The 15127-nt window shown below is 38.5% G+C and overlaps 1 protein-coding gene across 1 annotated transcript in view; it reads left to right on the top strand.

The window, feature by feature from the left end:
- Positions 1 to 15127, top strand: part of FRMPD4 (FERM and PDZ domain containing 4) — an 873455-nt gene that overhangs the window by 13435 nt on the left and 844893 nt on the right. The window contains exon 2 of the mRNA XM_030807547.1: positions 1167 to 1290. Within this exon, the coding sequence (XP_030663407.1) occupies positions 1167 to 1290 (124 nt within the window). The remainder of the gene's footprint in view (positions 1 to 1166; positions 1291 to 15127) is intronic.

The following is a 15127-nucleotide window of genomic DNA, read 5'->3' on the forward strand; positions in this document are numbered from 1 at the left end:
TTCACCCAAACCCTTGACTGTTTACCTACCATTTGTCTTTGGCATGAGCCCATCTCAAATATAAATGATACTCCTCCTGTTTTGAACAACTTCACTAAAGAAATGGGTCTATAGCAGTGGTTTCAACTGGGGTTGATTCTGCTTCCCAGGAATATTTGGCAATGTCTGAAGACATTCTTAGTTGTCACAACTGGGGAGATGCTACTGATATCTACTGAGTAGAGGCCAGAGATGCCACTAAACATCCTACAATGCACCGGCCAGCCCCCCACAACAAAGGAGTAGCCAGTCCAAAAAGTCAATAATGTCAAGGTTGAGAGACCCTGGTCTAGAGAAAAGGAGACATTGCATATCACCCAAAAGAGTATTCCCTAGTGCCCTCTGTCTATGGCATGGGAAGCTAATGCTTTCTAAAAGCTTTCTGGATCAGCTTTTTCTCACCGAGTTTAAATTACTGGATAGGATCTAGCACTGAAATTGGCAACTTTCAAATAGCTTTAAGGTAGATGCATTAAATCTCAAATTTGGATGAAACACAAGAAAGCCACGGGAGAAGTTAAGCAGCAATTTGAAATCTAGGAGCAATGTGAGAACTGTGTGCAGGTGGCTTCACTCCAGCTCAGAGCGCCAAATATCCCATCGTGAGTTCTCAGATGGGGAGGAGCAAATACACATTTTTCATCAGAGGCAGATGCTGAAGCTGCAGTTATGGCCCCTTCAGACCTTCAGAAGGTGCCCCTTCATTCCCAGTTTGATATCACTTTGATTCTAACTGCACTGGGTTGTCCTGATTCAGAGGGGTCAGCACAGAACTGCAATCAGAGATCTTGCTGTTGACTTGTCCATTTTTATGTTCCATGTCAGACCTAATTGCTGTTTTCTTAAATAACTAGTCTGTACATCTTTACTCGTGGTCAGGAAAAAAGTCCCTGTTAATAATTTACAAAAGGCAGAGCCACTCCTCTTTTGCATCCTCAAATCTCTCGGAGCACGTGATTGTTTAAGAATATCTGGTTTCCAAGTAGCTGAGTGATGAAATATGATTGGCCTCTCAGCATCAATTCCTCCTCTCCTTCCTCTCTCCCTCTTCTTGGATAGCAGTTGTTATGATACAATCATTCTTCTTATAAAAGAATAAAGAAGAAGTTCTTTCTTTCCATCCTTAGGAAAAGGTGGGCTGTTTTGGCTTCCTACCATGGAGGAGGACCTTGAAGGAGAAAACTGGCAGACCTTCTCCATTCCCTGGTGCTTCAGCAGGGCGGCTGAGGATGAAGGAGAACATATTTGCCAGTGAGTAATGGTCTTCAAGGAAAAAATATCAGGGGTCTTATTGTTGCTTTCTGAGATGAGCTTGTGCTTTTCAGTAGGATGAATTTATTTGGAAAGAATTGAAAGCTGTGTCTCAGAATTATACCAGAACGATGCCTTTGGAGAAAAATGAAATCCTTCTGAGTTTTGTTCAGGCAATTCAAAAATTTAAAAAGAATATTGGAGGCAAGGCAGGAATATCCTGTAAAACAGAAGGACAAAGCCGTATACTACTTTGGTCATTTATTTCCTTATGAATAAATGTCCTCAGGCACTTTTGGGAAAAGAGAAACTGATTTTAGCTGCCTGTTCATTTCTATGGTATTATAATAGGCTATAATTCACAGTAAACTTTTGGCTGCACTTTTTGCAAGGGAATTGAATTGTGTGCTGTGTTTATTTTCTTTTAAAAGTGCTGTCTTCTCAGTGACAAATATATCTGTCAGGATGAAAAGTTTTGATTTTTCAACAGAAAATGCTATGTTGGCTATGCAAATTGGTTTGTATTTAATTGTTTCTTTATGTTCAATGGTCTTGATAAATAAGTTTTTCTCCCTTGAGAAACATCACAATTTTACAGAAAGTTCAGACTATTGCTGAATGGGTTATGATTTATATAAATACGTAATTCTTTTCTTGGGGTTGTCTAGCTTTCAAATATGAGAAATTCATCAGTAATGCACACACTTTGGAATGCTGATTGGAAAATTTCCAGTTATTCTGCTATTTAATGCTTTCTCATTAATCACTGGCACTGTATATTATAAGACTCTTATAAATTTGTTTAGATGATATTCGTTCAGTAGATTCTATGATTATTGAGTGTTTAAGCAGGGCAATACGAACATTATGTGCAGACCCAAACATAGAGGAACTGCCACAGGTTAAGAGAAGCTCTCCAAATTGATAAAAGTCATTGCCTTCAACTTTTGCTACTTGAGACTTTGAAGCAAGTGTTTTTGAGTTACCATAATTTTTTATGTCAATAATTACTTGGTGGCACTATTTGTCTAGAACACTTTTGAGATGAGTGCAAATGAAACCTTTTTTTTGTTATGCAGTTCACTGTAAGGAAGATTTAGAAATTGCTGTTATTCTATGAGACTCCAACACACAAAAGAGTCTGACATTTGGAACTAGTTACTGTGATCCCCAAAAGCTGTTGGCTTGCAACATAATTTCATTGGATGACTTTTCTTTTTAGCGCCTACATTTTTCTCCTGATTTCTTACTTGAAGGGTGAAATGATTGAATGTTTGGGCTCTGGAAAGTCATCACTTAAGACATAGGATCCTGGGATTTGTGCCTCCTATCTTTCCTAATCAATAACATTCAAAGAAATAGATTCAGCTCCAAGCTCACTGAAGCTTGTTTATGGGTTTGAGAGGAAGTAAGTAATAAAAGAGGTAAGAAATATTTTAAATCAAAATACTAGGTCAAACCACTGAATTCCAGTTCAATAGTCTCTTGACTATTATAGCATCTATCTAGTAAAAGGTCTGGCTGTGATTTGTTCTATTAAAATGAGTGCTATGTATGTCTCTAAAGACTGAAGCTTTTTGTTATCCCTGGATACACCTAATAGTTTGATAGTCATTAGATTATCCAGGTTACTATATTATTTTATATATAAAATTCTATTTTATTTTTAGAATCAACATAAAAAGAAACCATTATTATCACTTCAGCTTAGGTCTGCAGTGGAGAATACTCTCAACTATAGAACTATGTAAATATAGTTCAAGATTCAATGGGCAGGGATAATTATCATAGAGCCACAAGTGACGCTAGTTAAGTTTGCTCAGCAAGTCCTACTCATGCTGTTGGCTTCACGAGAATAAGGTCTATAATTTTTAGTGTGTCTTCCAATAGAGCCATTGTTTTTGTTGTTTTGCTGTTGATTAAAGAGCAGCTAGTTCCTTTGCCAAGTAAAGCAGGTACATGGAATGGTTAGGACTGTGTTTTCTGAAACCAGCTTGATCTGGTATGCACCCTGGAGCCTTCATTTATTGGTTATATGATTTGGGGCGAGCTTGTCAGCTTCATTAAACCTCAGTTCCCACATCTCTAAAATGAGGATAATACCTATTTCATCGGGTTGGGGAGATAAGTGAGTTACTATAGGAATTTCTCCTAACACAGTGCCTGGTTCATCCAATTATCTAGTTATTGATGATGATAACTAGATCATCACTTACAGTTAGTACCATTAGCAGTGAGAATAGAGACTTTCAAAAGCTCTTGATTGCATGCCTTCAAGTTCAGTTTGTTGAGTGAAAATTATAGGCTATATTGCTATGTATCCTAATAGGCAGAGTGATTCATTTAGGACTTGGGAAAAGGAGTGAGTACAGGAAGATGAGAGAGTGTTTAATACTTCTGTCCTGTGCAATTTTTTTTTGTTTGTTTTTCTAACACAAAGCTTAGTATAAAGTATAGTGAAAATTGAATTTACTTATTTTTATTTATTTATTTTTTGAGACAGAGTCTCACTCTGTTACCCAGGCTGGAATACAGTGGCACAATCTCGGTTCACTGCAACCTCTGCCTCCCAGTTTCAAGTGATTCTCGTGCTTCAGCCTCCCAAGTAGCTGGAATTACAGGCATGCACCATCACACCTGGCTAATCTTTGTACTTTTAGTAGAGATGGGGTTTCACCATGTTGGCCAGGCTGGTCTTGAACTCCTGACTTCAAGTGATCCGCCCACCTTGACCTCCCAAAGTGCTGGGATTACAGGCGTGAGCCACTGTGCCTGGCCTTGAATTTATTATTAGTGGGTTTATTAAATGAGGCAAAACAACAAGATGAGTGTATTTCAGTTCAACAAATATTTACTGAGAATCTACCACATTGCAAAATGCTGGAGTTCAAAGATGAAGACAAAGCTACAATGAGATGCCATGCCACACCTATGAGAATGGCTAAAATAAAAATGCTGGCAATTCCAAATGCTGGCAAGGATGTGGAACAACTGGAACTCTCATACACTGCCAGTACAATCTATTGGCAAAAGAGTACAGTCACTTTGGAGACAGTTTGGCAGTTTCTCATAAAGCTAAAACTACATTTGCCATAATGCCCATATAATCCCACCCCTGGGTATTTACCCTAGAAGAATAAAAACTTACATTCCCACAAAACCTTCTCATGAATGTTTACAGCAAGTCTATCAAAATTGCCCCAGACTGGAAACAACCCAAATACCCTTTAGTGGATGAATGAATAAACAAACTATGTTAAATCCTCACAATGGAATACTACTCAGTGATAAAAAGAAACAAATTATTGATACATACAACAAATTGGATGAATGTCAAAGGCACTGGCTGAGTGAAGCCAGTTTCAAAAGGTTATATACTGTACAATTCCATTTATAAGACATTTTTAAAGAGACAAAACTATAGTGACAGAGAACAGATCAGTGGGTGCCAAGGATTAGGGGTTGGAGGAGGGTGTGTCAGCACCCTGGGTGATGGAAATATTCTGTGTCTTGATTGTAGTCATGGTTATACAAACATATACATGTGATAAAGTTTATGGGACTGTACATCCTCAAAAGTCCATTTTATTGTATAGTCATTTAAAACATGAAAAATAAGAATATAAGTTTCTTGCCCTGAAGGAATTCATAGGTTCAGTGAGGGAAAAACACAAACACGAGTAAGTATAATACAGTGCAGTGAATGTAGCGATTAAGACTAAGACATACCAAGAACAGAGTTACCAACCAGCTTGACATGCCATGCTGGTATGCAATGAATGGGTTACAAAAGTATCCAGGTGTTGCTGCACAAGGTTTATGAAAGCCAGAGACCCAGGCCAGTTGCTTGTGGCCATGCACAGTCTTCTCTACCCTCAACCATTTTCTATGTGTGCCAAGATATAAAAAAAAGTTTGAAAAGAGTCCTGGCATAGTGTATTGTGAGAGCATAGAAGAGGAACACATTGCCTGGCAGACTGGGAGGGGGAATTCCCAGAGAAAGACTTCATAGAGGAGACAATACCTGCACTGGGAATTAAAGGGTAAAGAGGAGATAGCCAAGAGAGGGCTTCTCCAGGGGAGGGGGAGGACATTTCAGCAAGTCATTCCTTGCCTGAGAAAAGTACAGAGGGGTCAAAGAGTGAGGTGTGAGTTGGGAACTCTAGGATGTTCAAGATTATAATAGTGTGAGTGGGGCTGGCAAAGAGAGACTGTGAACAGATTTATAGAGGACCTTGTATAATAAAGGATCATTTTGTTTTATGATATGGTTTGAGCATCCCTAATTTGAAAATCCAAAATTTGACACTTTTTGAGCACTAACATGATGCTACAAGTGGAAAATTCCATACCTGACCCCATGTGACAGGTCACAGTAAAAACATGGTTAAAACTTTGTTTCATGCACAAAATTATTTAAAATATTGTGTAAAATTACCTTCAGACTATGTGTATAATGTATATATGAAACATAAATGAATTTCATGTTTAGACTTGAGTCCCATCCTTGAGATATTATGTATATGCAAATATTCCAAAATCTGAACAAATCTGAAATCCAAAACACTTCTTGTCCCAAGCATTTTGGATAAGAAATATTCAACCTGTAGTAGATTTGGAGCATATTTAGGGGCTCCCAGGGATGAGGCAGCAGAGAGGGTGATTTGATAAAAGAGAGAGGAGACTGGAAGGATGAGGTAATGAGAAGAGGTATAGGGTTTGGTCTTAACTGTCAAGTGCTAGAGAACTCTTTGGCAACACATGTGGCTTTAATGGAAGACTGTGTTTCCTGGGGAGGTCCCTGCATTCATTCATCCATTATTAAATTCATTCAAACACTCTTTATTGAGGACCTGCTGTCTGCCAGGCACTACTCTAGGCCTTCAGGATCCAACAGTGAATGAAACAAAAGCCCAGCCTTTACAGAGCTGATATTTTAGGGGCCAAATGAGCTGAGCTTTGGCAAATTTTTGGAGTGTAAGGGGCCTCTGAGACATCCAGGTTGGCAACACCTAGTAAGTAGATGGTAGCGGTGAAGAGCAGTCTGGCCTGCAAATATAAATTGGGGATCATTGGCACAGAGACAGAAATTGGAAACTTAGACATTGGTTAAATAGTCTATTTCTTTCACCTCGGTTCTCAATGATTTGCCATTGTATCTGGTCCTTATGTGTGAGGAGAGATGTATCTAGCTTATGCCATAATCTCAGGGTGCTCATTTACCCATACGTCTTTTTTTATGGCATTCTGGTAAAAAGCTCTCTAATCTTTCTTGAGGAGATTGTCTGAAAATTAACAAATATCTCTGACACGCAAAGCATTATACTAAGCTCTAGGGGGAATGGAAAACAAATAGTAGATCTAGTCCCTGTTCTGAAAACACTTTGAATCTACAAGGAGAGATCACCCCTATACACTTTGTAAATGGTCCGTGGTGCTTGAGGACAGCCATAAGCAAATTCTAGGCTGCTAAGGAGATTGAAATTCTAGCTGAAATTCTAGGCTGCTAAGGAGATTGAATCTTCCAGTACGTATGCACCGGCAGAGCTGTAGAGTAATTGTCAAGGACACTTCCAAAGGGCATATGGTTTGAAGCTGGTTTCTGATGCCCTGAATCCACACTGGCTTGGAATGACATAGGCCAAGTTGTTGGATCTGACTTGGGATAATTCAGATGGGCTCATGAGTTTTGAAGCAATTTTGGCCCAGCTGTGTTAGAGCTCTTGTGACTTAGGTATCTTTTGATGCCACTATGTTGATGTGGTCCCAGAACAAATCATTGAAATTCCAGCTGTTCTGATAACCAGGAAATAAACAAATTGATGTCCTTTCTTCATCTTAGGGCCTCATCTCCCCTGTGGTGGAGTTGGGACAAGGTGGGATTCAGAGGTGGGATGGGGTAGGGTACAGGCTCCATCTGGCAGGCAAAGAACCCATGACAGGGATTCATGTGCTAACCTTGTCCTCTGCTCATAAAGGACCTTTTGTCATTCTAAGCTGAGTGATTGCTCATTCTTAGAGACGTCATGGACACCTTGAATAAATGGTCTACATCTCATGTTAATTTCACCTTTAAAATCATGATGGCTCTACTTGTTTATATTCAATAAAGAATTACACTTAAAAATATTTCCTTTTCTATTTGATAATTGAGGGGATAGACGTCTCTGCTATTTTGAAGGCTTTTTGGTTACGCTCAGTTTTATTGATCAGTGTTATGTTGCTTGTTCAGGGGAAGGAGGAGGAGAAATTGACATGTCCTTGTTCTCAGTGCCATACTGTGCAGAAAGTCTTCAAATAAATTCTTAGCTGTTTTTCTAATGTGTGTGTATGTATGTGTATGTGTGTATATATACGTATATGCAAACACACATTAGAAGAACAGTTAGGTATTTATATATACACACATATACATATACACACACATAAACACACATACACATAATATGAATATATATATATTCACCAATATTCATATTATAAATTTCCTTTGAATTTACAGTTTTAAGAGATAGTTGAGATACCCTTTGAGACTTAGTTCTAACAGACTTAAAAAGAGCTTTATTACCTTTTTATTATAAAATACATTCTTATAAAAATTTTTAAAATACTGGCATGAATAAAGTAAAATGTGAAATCTGCATAATAGAGGAGAGGTTAAATATAGAATAAGGATCAGGGATGTCTATCATGTGCATGACTTTGTAATAAAACACAGATTTCACATTTTGGTGGGCCCTTTTGACAAGGATCCCTACTCACAATTGCTGACTCATAATGTTCCTTGGCATGTAACAGGCCCATCAAAATGGATGCACTGAAACTGTTGTGTCATCCCACTTCTGGGTATATTATCCAAAAGAATTGAAAGCAGGATATCAAAGACATATCTGTACAGCCATATTTATAGCAACACCATTTATAATAGCCAAGAGGTGGAAGAAGCCCAGTGTCCATCAGTGGATAAATAGATAAGCAAAATGTGATATATTCATACAATGGAATATTATTCAGCCATTAAAAGGAAGGAAATGGACACAGGCTACAACATGGATGAACCTTCAGGATATTACGCTAAGCGAAATAAGCCAGTCACAAAGAGACAAAGTGCTATATGATTCTACTTATATGAGGTATCTAGAGGAATCTGTTGCATAGAGACAGAAAGTAGACTGGTGATTGGTAGGGGCTGGGGGGGTGGAAGAATGGGGAGTTGTTTAGTGAGTATAGCCTTTCAGTTTTGCAAGATGAAAAGCATTCTGGAGATTGGTTGCATAATAATGTGAATATATTTAACACTACTAAGCTGTACACTAAAAAATGGTTAAGATGGCACATTTTATGTGTATCTTACCACAATTAAACATTTTTTTAACGTTAAAAAATAGCCATCGTGTTAACATGCCCTGCTTTGGTGTACCTACCACCAATAAAATTAGGACTCTTTTCCTAGTGCCGTATAGACCTGAGGTGTTACTATTGTTACACTCTTTGTCTTCCATTGTCTCTAGGGCATGGGGCTTCAATAATCCGGGAGATCCATGAACTCCTCTATACTTAATGCAATTTTATATCTGTTTAAGCATTTTCCTGGGAGAAAGGGCCCATCACTTTTTTCAGTTTTTCAAAGAGGCATGTTATCCCCTTGCCCAAAAAGGGAAGCTTAGTAGCATAGCCCCATAGGTTGTTTCTATTCCATTGACCTTATTAAATTGTGCATGAAAGCTATTATTTCAAAGCTTTGAGTTGAATGTATACCCAAATAAAGCAAAATCTTATTAAGGTTCATTTATGCTATTGATTATCCATCTATATACTTTTAGTGGCTGAGATGATTTTATGGCCAAATACTTATAAAACCAAGGTGCTCCTGGGAGATGCCCAGAGTAGAGCATGCTTTATTCTGCAGGGCTGCACATGCCCCCAAGCAATCATATTTGTTAGTTTCTCAGCTTTTCCCACACAAATCAGGAAGGTGTAACAAATGGTAATTGATGATTCAAACTCCGTTAATCTGTACTACCTATTCATAATTTCCCCAATACGCACCGCAAGTTTTTGAAGATTTTTAAGGTGACAACTGAGGAGTCTTCTGTCTCAATAAAGTGGATTTCTAGAAGGAAACAGTGGGGAAATACATTGAAATTACAGAGAGGAGATCAATTTAGACAAACCATTTTTTTTTCCTGATTACAAAGCACAAAGCCAGTGCTTTGAAAAGCAAACAGGATGTCAGAAGGTCTTTCCCCAGGCAACTCAATATGTACCTGAAGGACCCTTCTCTGACAGTGACTGTGCTTTGCCCTTTCAAAGCTCACTCTCAGGTAGATATTGTTATCCAGTATTACAGATAATTGCTGACTGGATTTAACACAATTCTCCCAGGGGACTGAAGCTAATGGGTTAGAAATTCTGTGTATTTAATGTGTTTGCCCAGGAATACCATCTCCCCTTCCTAAAACAGAACTCAAACCCCTGAAGTGAGGAAGGTGCTCGCATACTCTATACACATAAAGTCAGCTCCAGTAATCGTGACTTGTTTTTTTTTAACTTTTTTTGCTTATTCTATTTCTCCATTTAATTTTATTATTTTAAAAATCTGATAATTATATCTTAATACCAACCCTCCTTTCTGACTCAGAACTTTTGTACTAATTGTTTCCTTTCTTTGGAATGCTCTCTCCCAAGTGTCTCTGCTTACATGTCTCCTCGGAGGGACCTTTCCTGATGACCTCACCTAAATATTGTTCCTGCCCACCACTCTTCTGACTCAGCTTTAGTTTTCTACAGCATTCTCACAATCATCTAGCATTCTTATGCATTTATTCATGTGTTTATTGTCTGTTTTTCTCCACCAAGATATAGGTACTCAAAGAATATCCCTTTACACCAATTTTAGGTTACTGTAACTTTTTCAATCTTGGCCTTTTAACTTCAGTGTTACATGAATAGATGAAGGAATATTCAAGGAAGATTTAACTGCAGTGAGTTGAGTTAACCCTTCTTGTTTCTTCTTGTTTCCTCTATCCAAGGCCATCCTTGAGAAAGCTTGTATGCATTGACATTCATCCTGTGGAGTTCTAATTAGATAGGTAAGCAACGACAAAGAAGGAGCCCCAGGTCAGGGAGAACAATTGTTCTGAGACATGACTAATCACAGACAATCTGCTGGCACCACACCCTGTTCCCATATACCTTGCTCCACAGGTAGCCCCAGCAGCAGGACCTTATCTGCACACCTTATCTGCACATAGCCCCTCCAGTGTGAACCTATAAAACTTCCCTCCATCCTCTGCCTCTTGGCAGACAGCCCCTTCTTTGCTGTGCTGCCTATTGCACCCTTGCAACATGTTTGTACTTTCTTTAATAAATTTGCGTGTCTTTACCTACAACTGTCTTGGTAAATTCTTTTTTCACCTGTGACACTGGCTTCAACCAGTCACACCCGGGACAGATTTATTTAATTACTTCATTGAATGCTAACTGTGTACCCAGGTCGATCTATGTGCTGGTAGGAAGGTAGTATTATACCATTATTAAACTAGCCCTTTGTCTCTCCGAGAATATTTGAACACTCAATCATGATTTTTGGTTGGAACTTTCATTTAAAATGGGTGTTATTCTGAGGTCTCACATTACCAGTATATCAGAATTGTGTTCTTCCCACTTGGGTTTTCATAAAAAGAGGTAGCAAAATGATAACATAGATAAATGGAGTTTTGAGAAGCTGCCTACAAGATTAATTTCCTTTTCTAAAAAATGGGTTTATTTTCCAGTACAGTTAAAACATTATTTGTAAGTGCAGAATTTTATTACAGAAATGTGTATAAAGAATATTATAAAACAAGTGTTAATTTTGTTTTTTCTTACATCTTATTCTTAACCATTGAACTCATTTTATTGGACTATCATTGGAAAATTTTAATTCTGAGGTTTCACATTATCAATAGCAATGACTTAGAAAATATTTTCCAAATAAAACATATTATAACTACGATGTGGATGAGAGGGCTAAAGGTGATCACTATGTACATCAAATCCTTTATGTTTATTTTCCAAATTCTACTTTGTGTACACTTTTCAAGAGTCCTATCTTGTCATTTTTTTTATTTTAACAGTACACCTTCACATTTTTTACCTGTATTACAACTCTGAAATTCTATTCATATTTCTATAGCATATATTTTACAATAACCTTGTGTCCTCACAATTTACTAATTTATTGAAATTATGTATGCCATAGCAAAAATAATTTTAAAGGTCCATTTAAAATCATCATCTGTATAAAGGACTTCTGATACTTTCTAGAATGTATTTGTCAATAGGGCCGTTTCATTTTTGTATAGAAAATTTGAACACCATGACTCAACTATTACATAGTTCTTTTTACCCCCTCATTTATCCAAGTTTAAGTTATACAGGCATACCTTGGAGATATTGCAGGTGGGTTCCAGACCACTACAAGAACGCAAATATTGCAATAAAGTGAGTCACACAAATTTTTTGGTTGCCCAGTATACATAAAAGTTATGTTTATACTATAGTCTAGTAAGTGTACAGTAGCATTATTTCTAAAAAAATGCATACCTTAATTTAAAAATACTTTATTGCTAAAAAAAAATGCTAACATTATCTGACACAGAGATATGAAGTGAGCACATGCTGTAGGAAAAATGGCGCTGATAAAGTTACTCAACGCAGGGTTGCCACAAGCCATTATTTGTAAACAAAACACAACAAAGCAAAAACTATCAGCAAAGCACAATAAAGTGAAGAGCAATAAAATGAGATAGGCCTGTACTTCTTCGTAGAACTGTTCTCTAATTCTGGAATACACTTACTGAGTACCTTCTAGGCATCTGTAGAATTTTATTGTTGATGTTAAAATAATTTGAGTCTCAAATATATGTTTAGTGCACTATTATTAATTGATATGTGTTCTCTAACTTTTTTGTAATATATGCTATAGCATTCCCAAATGTAATGCAAGTTTCTTGGAATTACGTCCCCAACTTCTCACATTCCCCACTAGCCCTGAACAAATAGGCGCTCCTCAACTTAGATTGGGCTACATCCCAATAAGCCCATCATAAATTGAAAATGCTGTTAAGTCAAATGTGCATTTTTGACTTAAAATGGGCTTATCTGGACATAACCCCATTGTAAGTCCAAGAGCATACTGAATGTTGTAAGTTGAACCATTGTAAGTCACAGACTGTCTATATAAATGTAAAAGTCACTTCTCAGCATATATTCAGCCCTCCAGTTAATGGGCATATTTCTTTATAATTCCAAGTGTTGTGGCTTTAAAAATTTCTATTATCTCCTATGTGAGCAGAACATGTGTATCAGCTATTAATTGCCGTATAACAAACCATCCTAAGACACAATGGCTTAAAACAACAAAAATTTATTATTTCTCAGAATTTTGTGGATGAGTTCAGCAGTGTGGTTCATTTGCTGCATGAAATCATAGCAGGGGTTTCTTGTGTAGCTACATAAAGCTGGGAGGTCAACTGGGGCTGGAATGTCCGGGAGGACTATGCTCATGTGTCTGGCATCTCAGCTGCAGTGCCTAATAGAGCTGAGTGCTGGCTGGACCATTTTCTTTTCCTTTTCAGCACTCTAGCCTGAGCTTCTTTACATGGAAGCTGGATGCCAAGAAGGCACAAAATAAAAAATAGAAAATGGAAGCTGCCAAGCTTTCTAAGGCTTAGGCCTGGAAATCACAAAGTTTTACTTCTGTCACACTCTCCTGATCCAAACAAGTAACAGGACAAGCCAGATTCAAGGGGAAGGGCTCTTTCTCTTGTTGGAAGGAGGGACAAAGTCATGTAGCAGAAGGGTTGGGGGAACTGTTGGCAGCCATTTTTGCAGTAATCTATTACAAAATTGTAGCAAGGAAGGATTGTGAAATTATCTAGGTAAACTTTTAAATTTTTGCATTTGAGAAAATCAAAGTTTAGAGAAGTGAAATAGTTTGTTTAAGGTACCACAGCTGGTTTTCCAGACTCTTGCTGTGCAAAGTGCTGTCCTTAGACCAGCACCATCAGCACCTTTGAGAATTGATTTGAAATGCAGAATCTCGGACCCCACTCAGGACATACTAAATCAGAATCTGCCTTTCCCAAGGTTCCCAGGAGCTCTGAATGCACATTAAAGTGTGCTGAGACTCTACTGCTCTTTTTATTTCCACAACTGAGACAGAAGACCTACCACCTACAAAAGACTTGATTCAGCATGGAAAAGGCTTTGTTTTACTTATTGCCTATTATGTGGTTTGTTTTTCAAAGGCTTGCCCTTAGCTCTTCACAGATATTATCAAATATAATCCTCACAACTACCTTGAGGGATAATTATCATAACTCTCATTTTACAAAAGAGGAAACTGATGTTCAAAGACAGGTGGTTAAGTAATTTACCCATGTCACCCACAATTGTACATGGAGAAGCTGAATTCAAACCCAGGGCTTTTTGACTCCAAATTGCATGCTCTTAATTATGGTAGAGTATCCACTGGCAACTGCCATATGGCAGCGGTGAAGGAGTCTAAATGTTTAAAGGAAGAGATTGTTAGAGGGGAGCCATGGCCTGTGGCTGGCTTGGTGAGCTGTCACTTCTCTCCTGAAGCCTTCCCACTCCCAGCTAACCTGAAGTGAAGACGCTGGCACAGGCGTGTGACAGATGGTGTGGGCCTGGTCTGCCATATGTGTGCTGCTCCCTGTTCCTGGGCACACAGCTGCCTGACACAAGGCTTGCCAGCTGGGCAGCTGCCTCTTGGGGTATCTCCAAGGGCTGTTGCTCAGAGACTGCACTCCAGCATTTTCTCTACTTCCTCTTTTAGACACGTCTTCCTGCCTTCCCTCAGCTCCTTGGATCTCTACCTGGGACAGAGAGCACTGTTTGGGTTCTGACTGGGAGCCAATGCCAGACCTTGAGCTGCGCATAACAGGTGGCTTATGGATAAAGCTCATCCAAAAATGGGGGAGCCATGGGAAGGAGCAGGGAATGGCTCCTCCTGGACTCCCTCTCCTGGGAGAGCTCGGCGCCTGCCAGAGCTTTCTTGCAACAGCTGTGCGTGGGATGGAAAGGCAATTTCCTCCTTGCTGTTCCCTTTCCAGGAATGAGAGAGGAAGAAATGAAGAATGAGGGACAAGTGCAAGGCAAGGACACTCCTCTTCCTAGACCCAGAAGCTGAGGGGAGAGGGGGCCAAGAAAGCAAGCTGGAGAATCCTTCCACATTGGAGTAAAGAGAGCAATATTTTTGTTTGCTTTGTTCCAGTCAGCACTTCATGCCACCACAGGATAGGTTAACAGTTGCCATCTAACACTGGGTATGCAGTATTGTGCTAGCTCAGGTAATTACCCTCTCCGGATTAAAATCTATGTGTTATCATGTTCCTTGGATAAGTTACTTGAGCTTACTAAGCCCCAGAGTTCTCATCTGGAACAATGGGAGTAATAATTTTATCTCCTCATAGGGTTGCTGTGAGTAATAAATGGGATAATACTTGTAAAGTGATTACATAGTCCAGTAACTGGCATTTGATACATAGTTGATAAATGTCATTTAGTAGTATCAAAATTATTGTGAGAGTAGAAACTGTCTAGTTCACTATTATATCCCCAGCTCCAAGAACAGTTCCTGGCACCTAGTAGTACTCAGTATTATTTGATGAATGAATGAATGATTTGATGAATGAATAAGTGAACAAATTCTCAAATATCCTAACAGTAATTTTGTGCTTTATCAGAGGACCCAGTAGCTTATGTGTAGAGAAATGAGAACTTCCATGTGTGTGCATGTGATTGTGTATATGTGTGTATGTATGTTTAG

This window comes from Nomascus leucogenys, chromosome X, assembly GCF_006542625.1.
Source record: "Nomascus leucogenys isolate Asia chromosome X, Asia_NLE_v1, whole genome shotgun sequence".
NCBI classification, from domain to species: Eukaryota; Metazoa; Chordata; class Mammalia; order Primates; family Hylobatidae; genus Nomascus; species Nomascus leucogenys.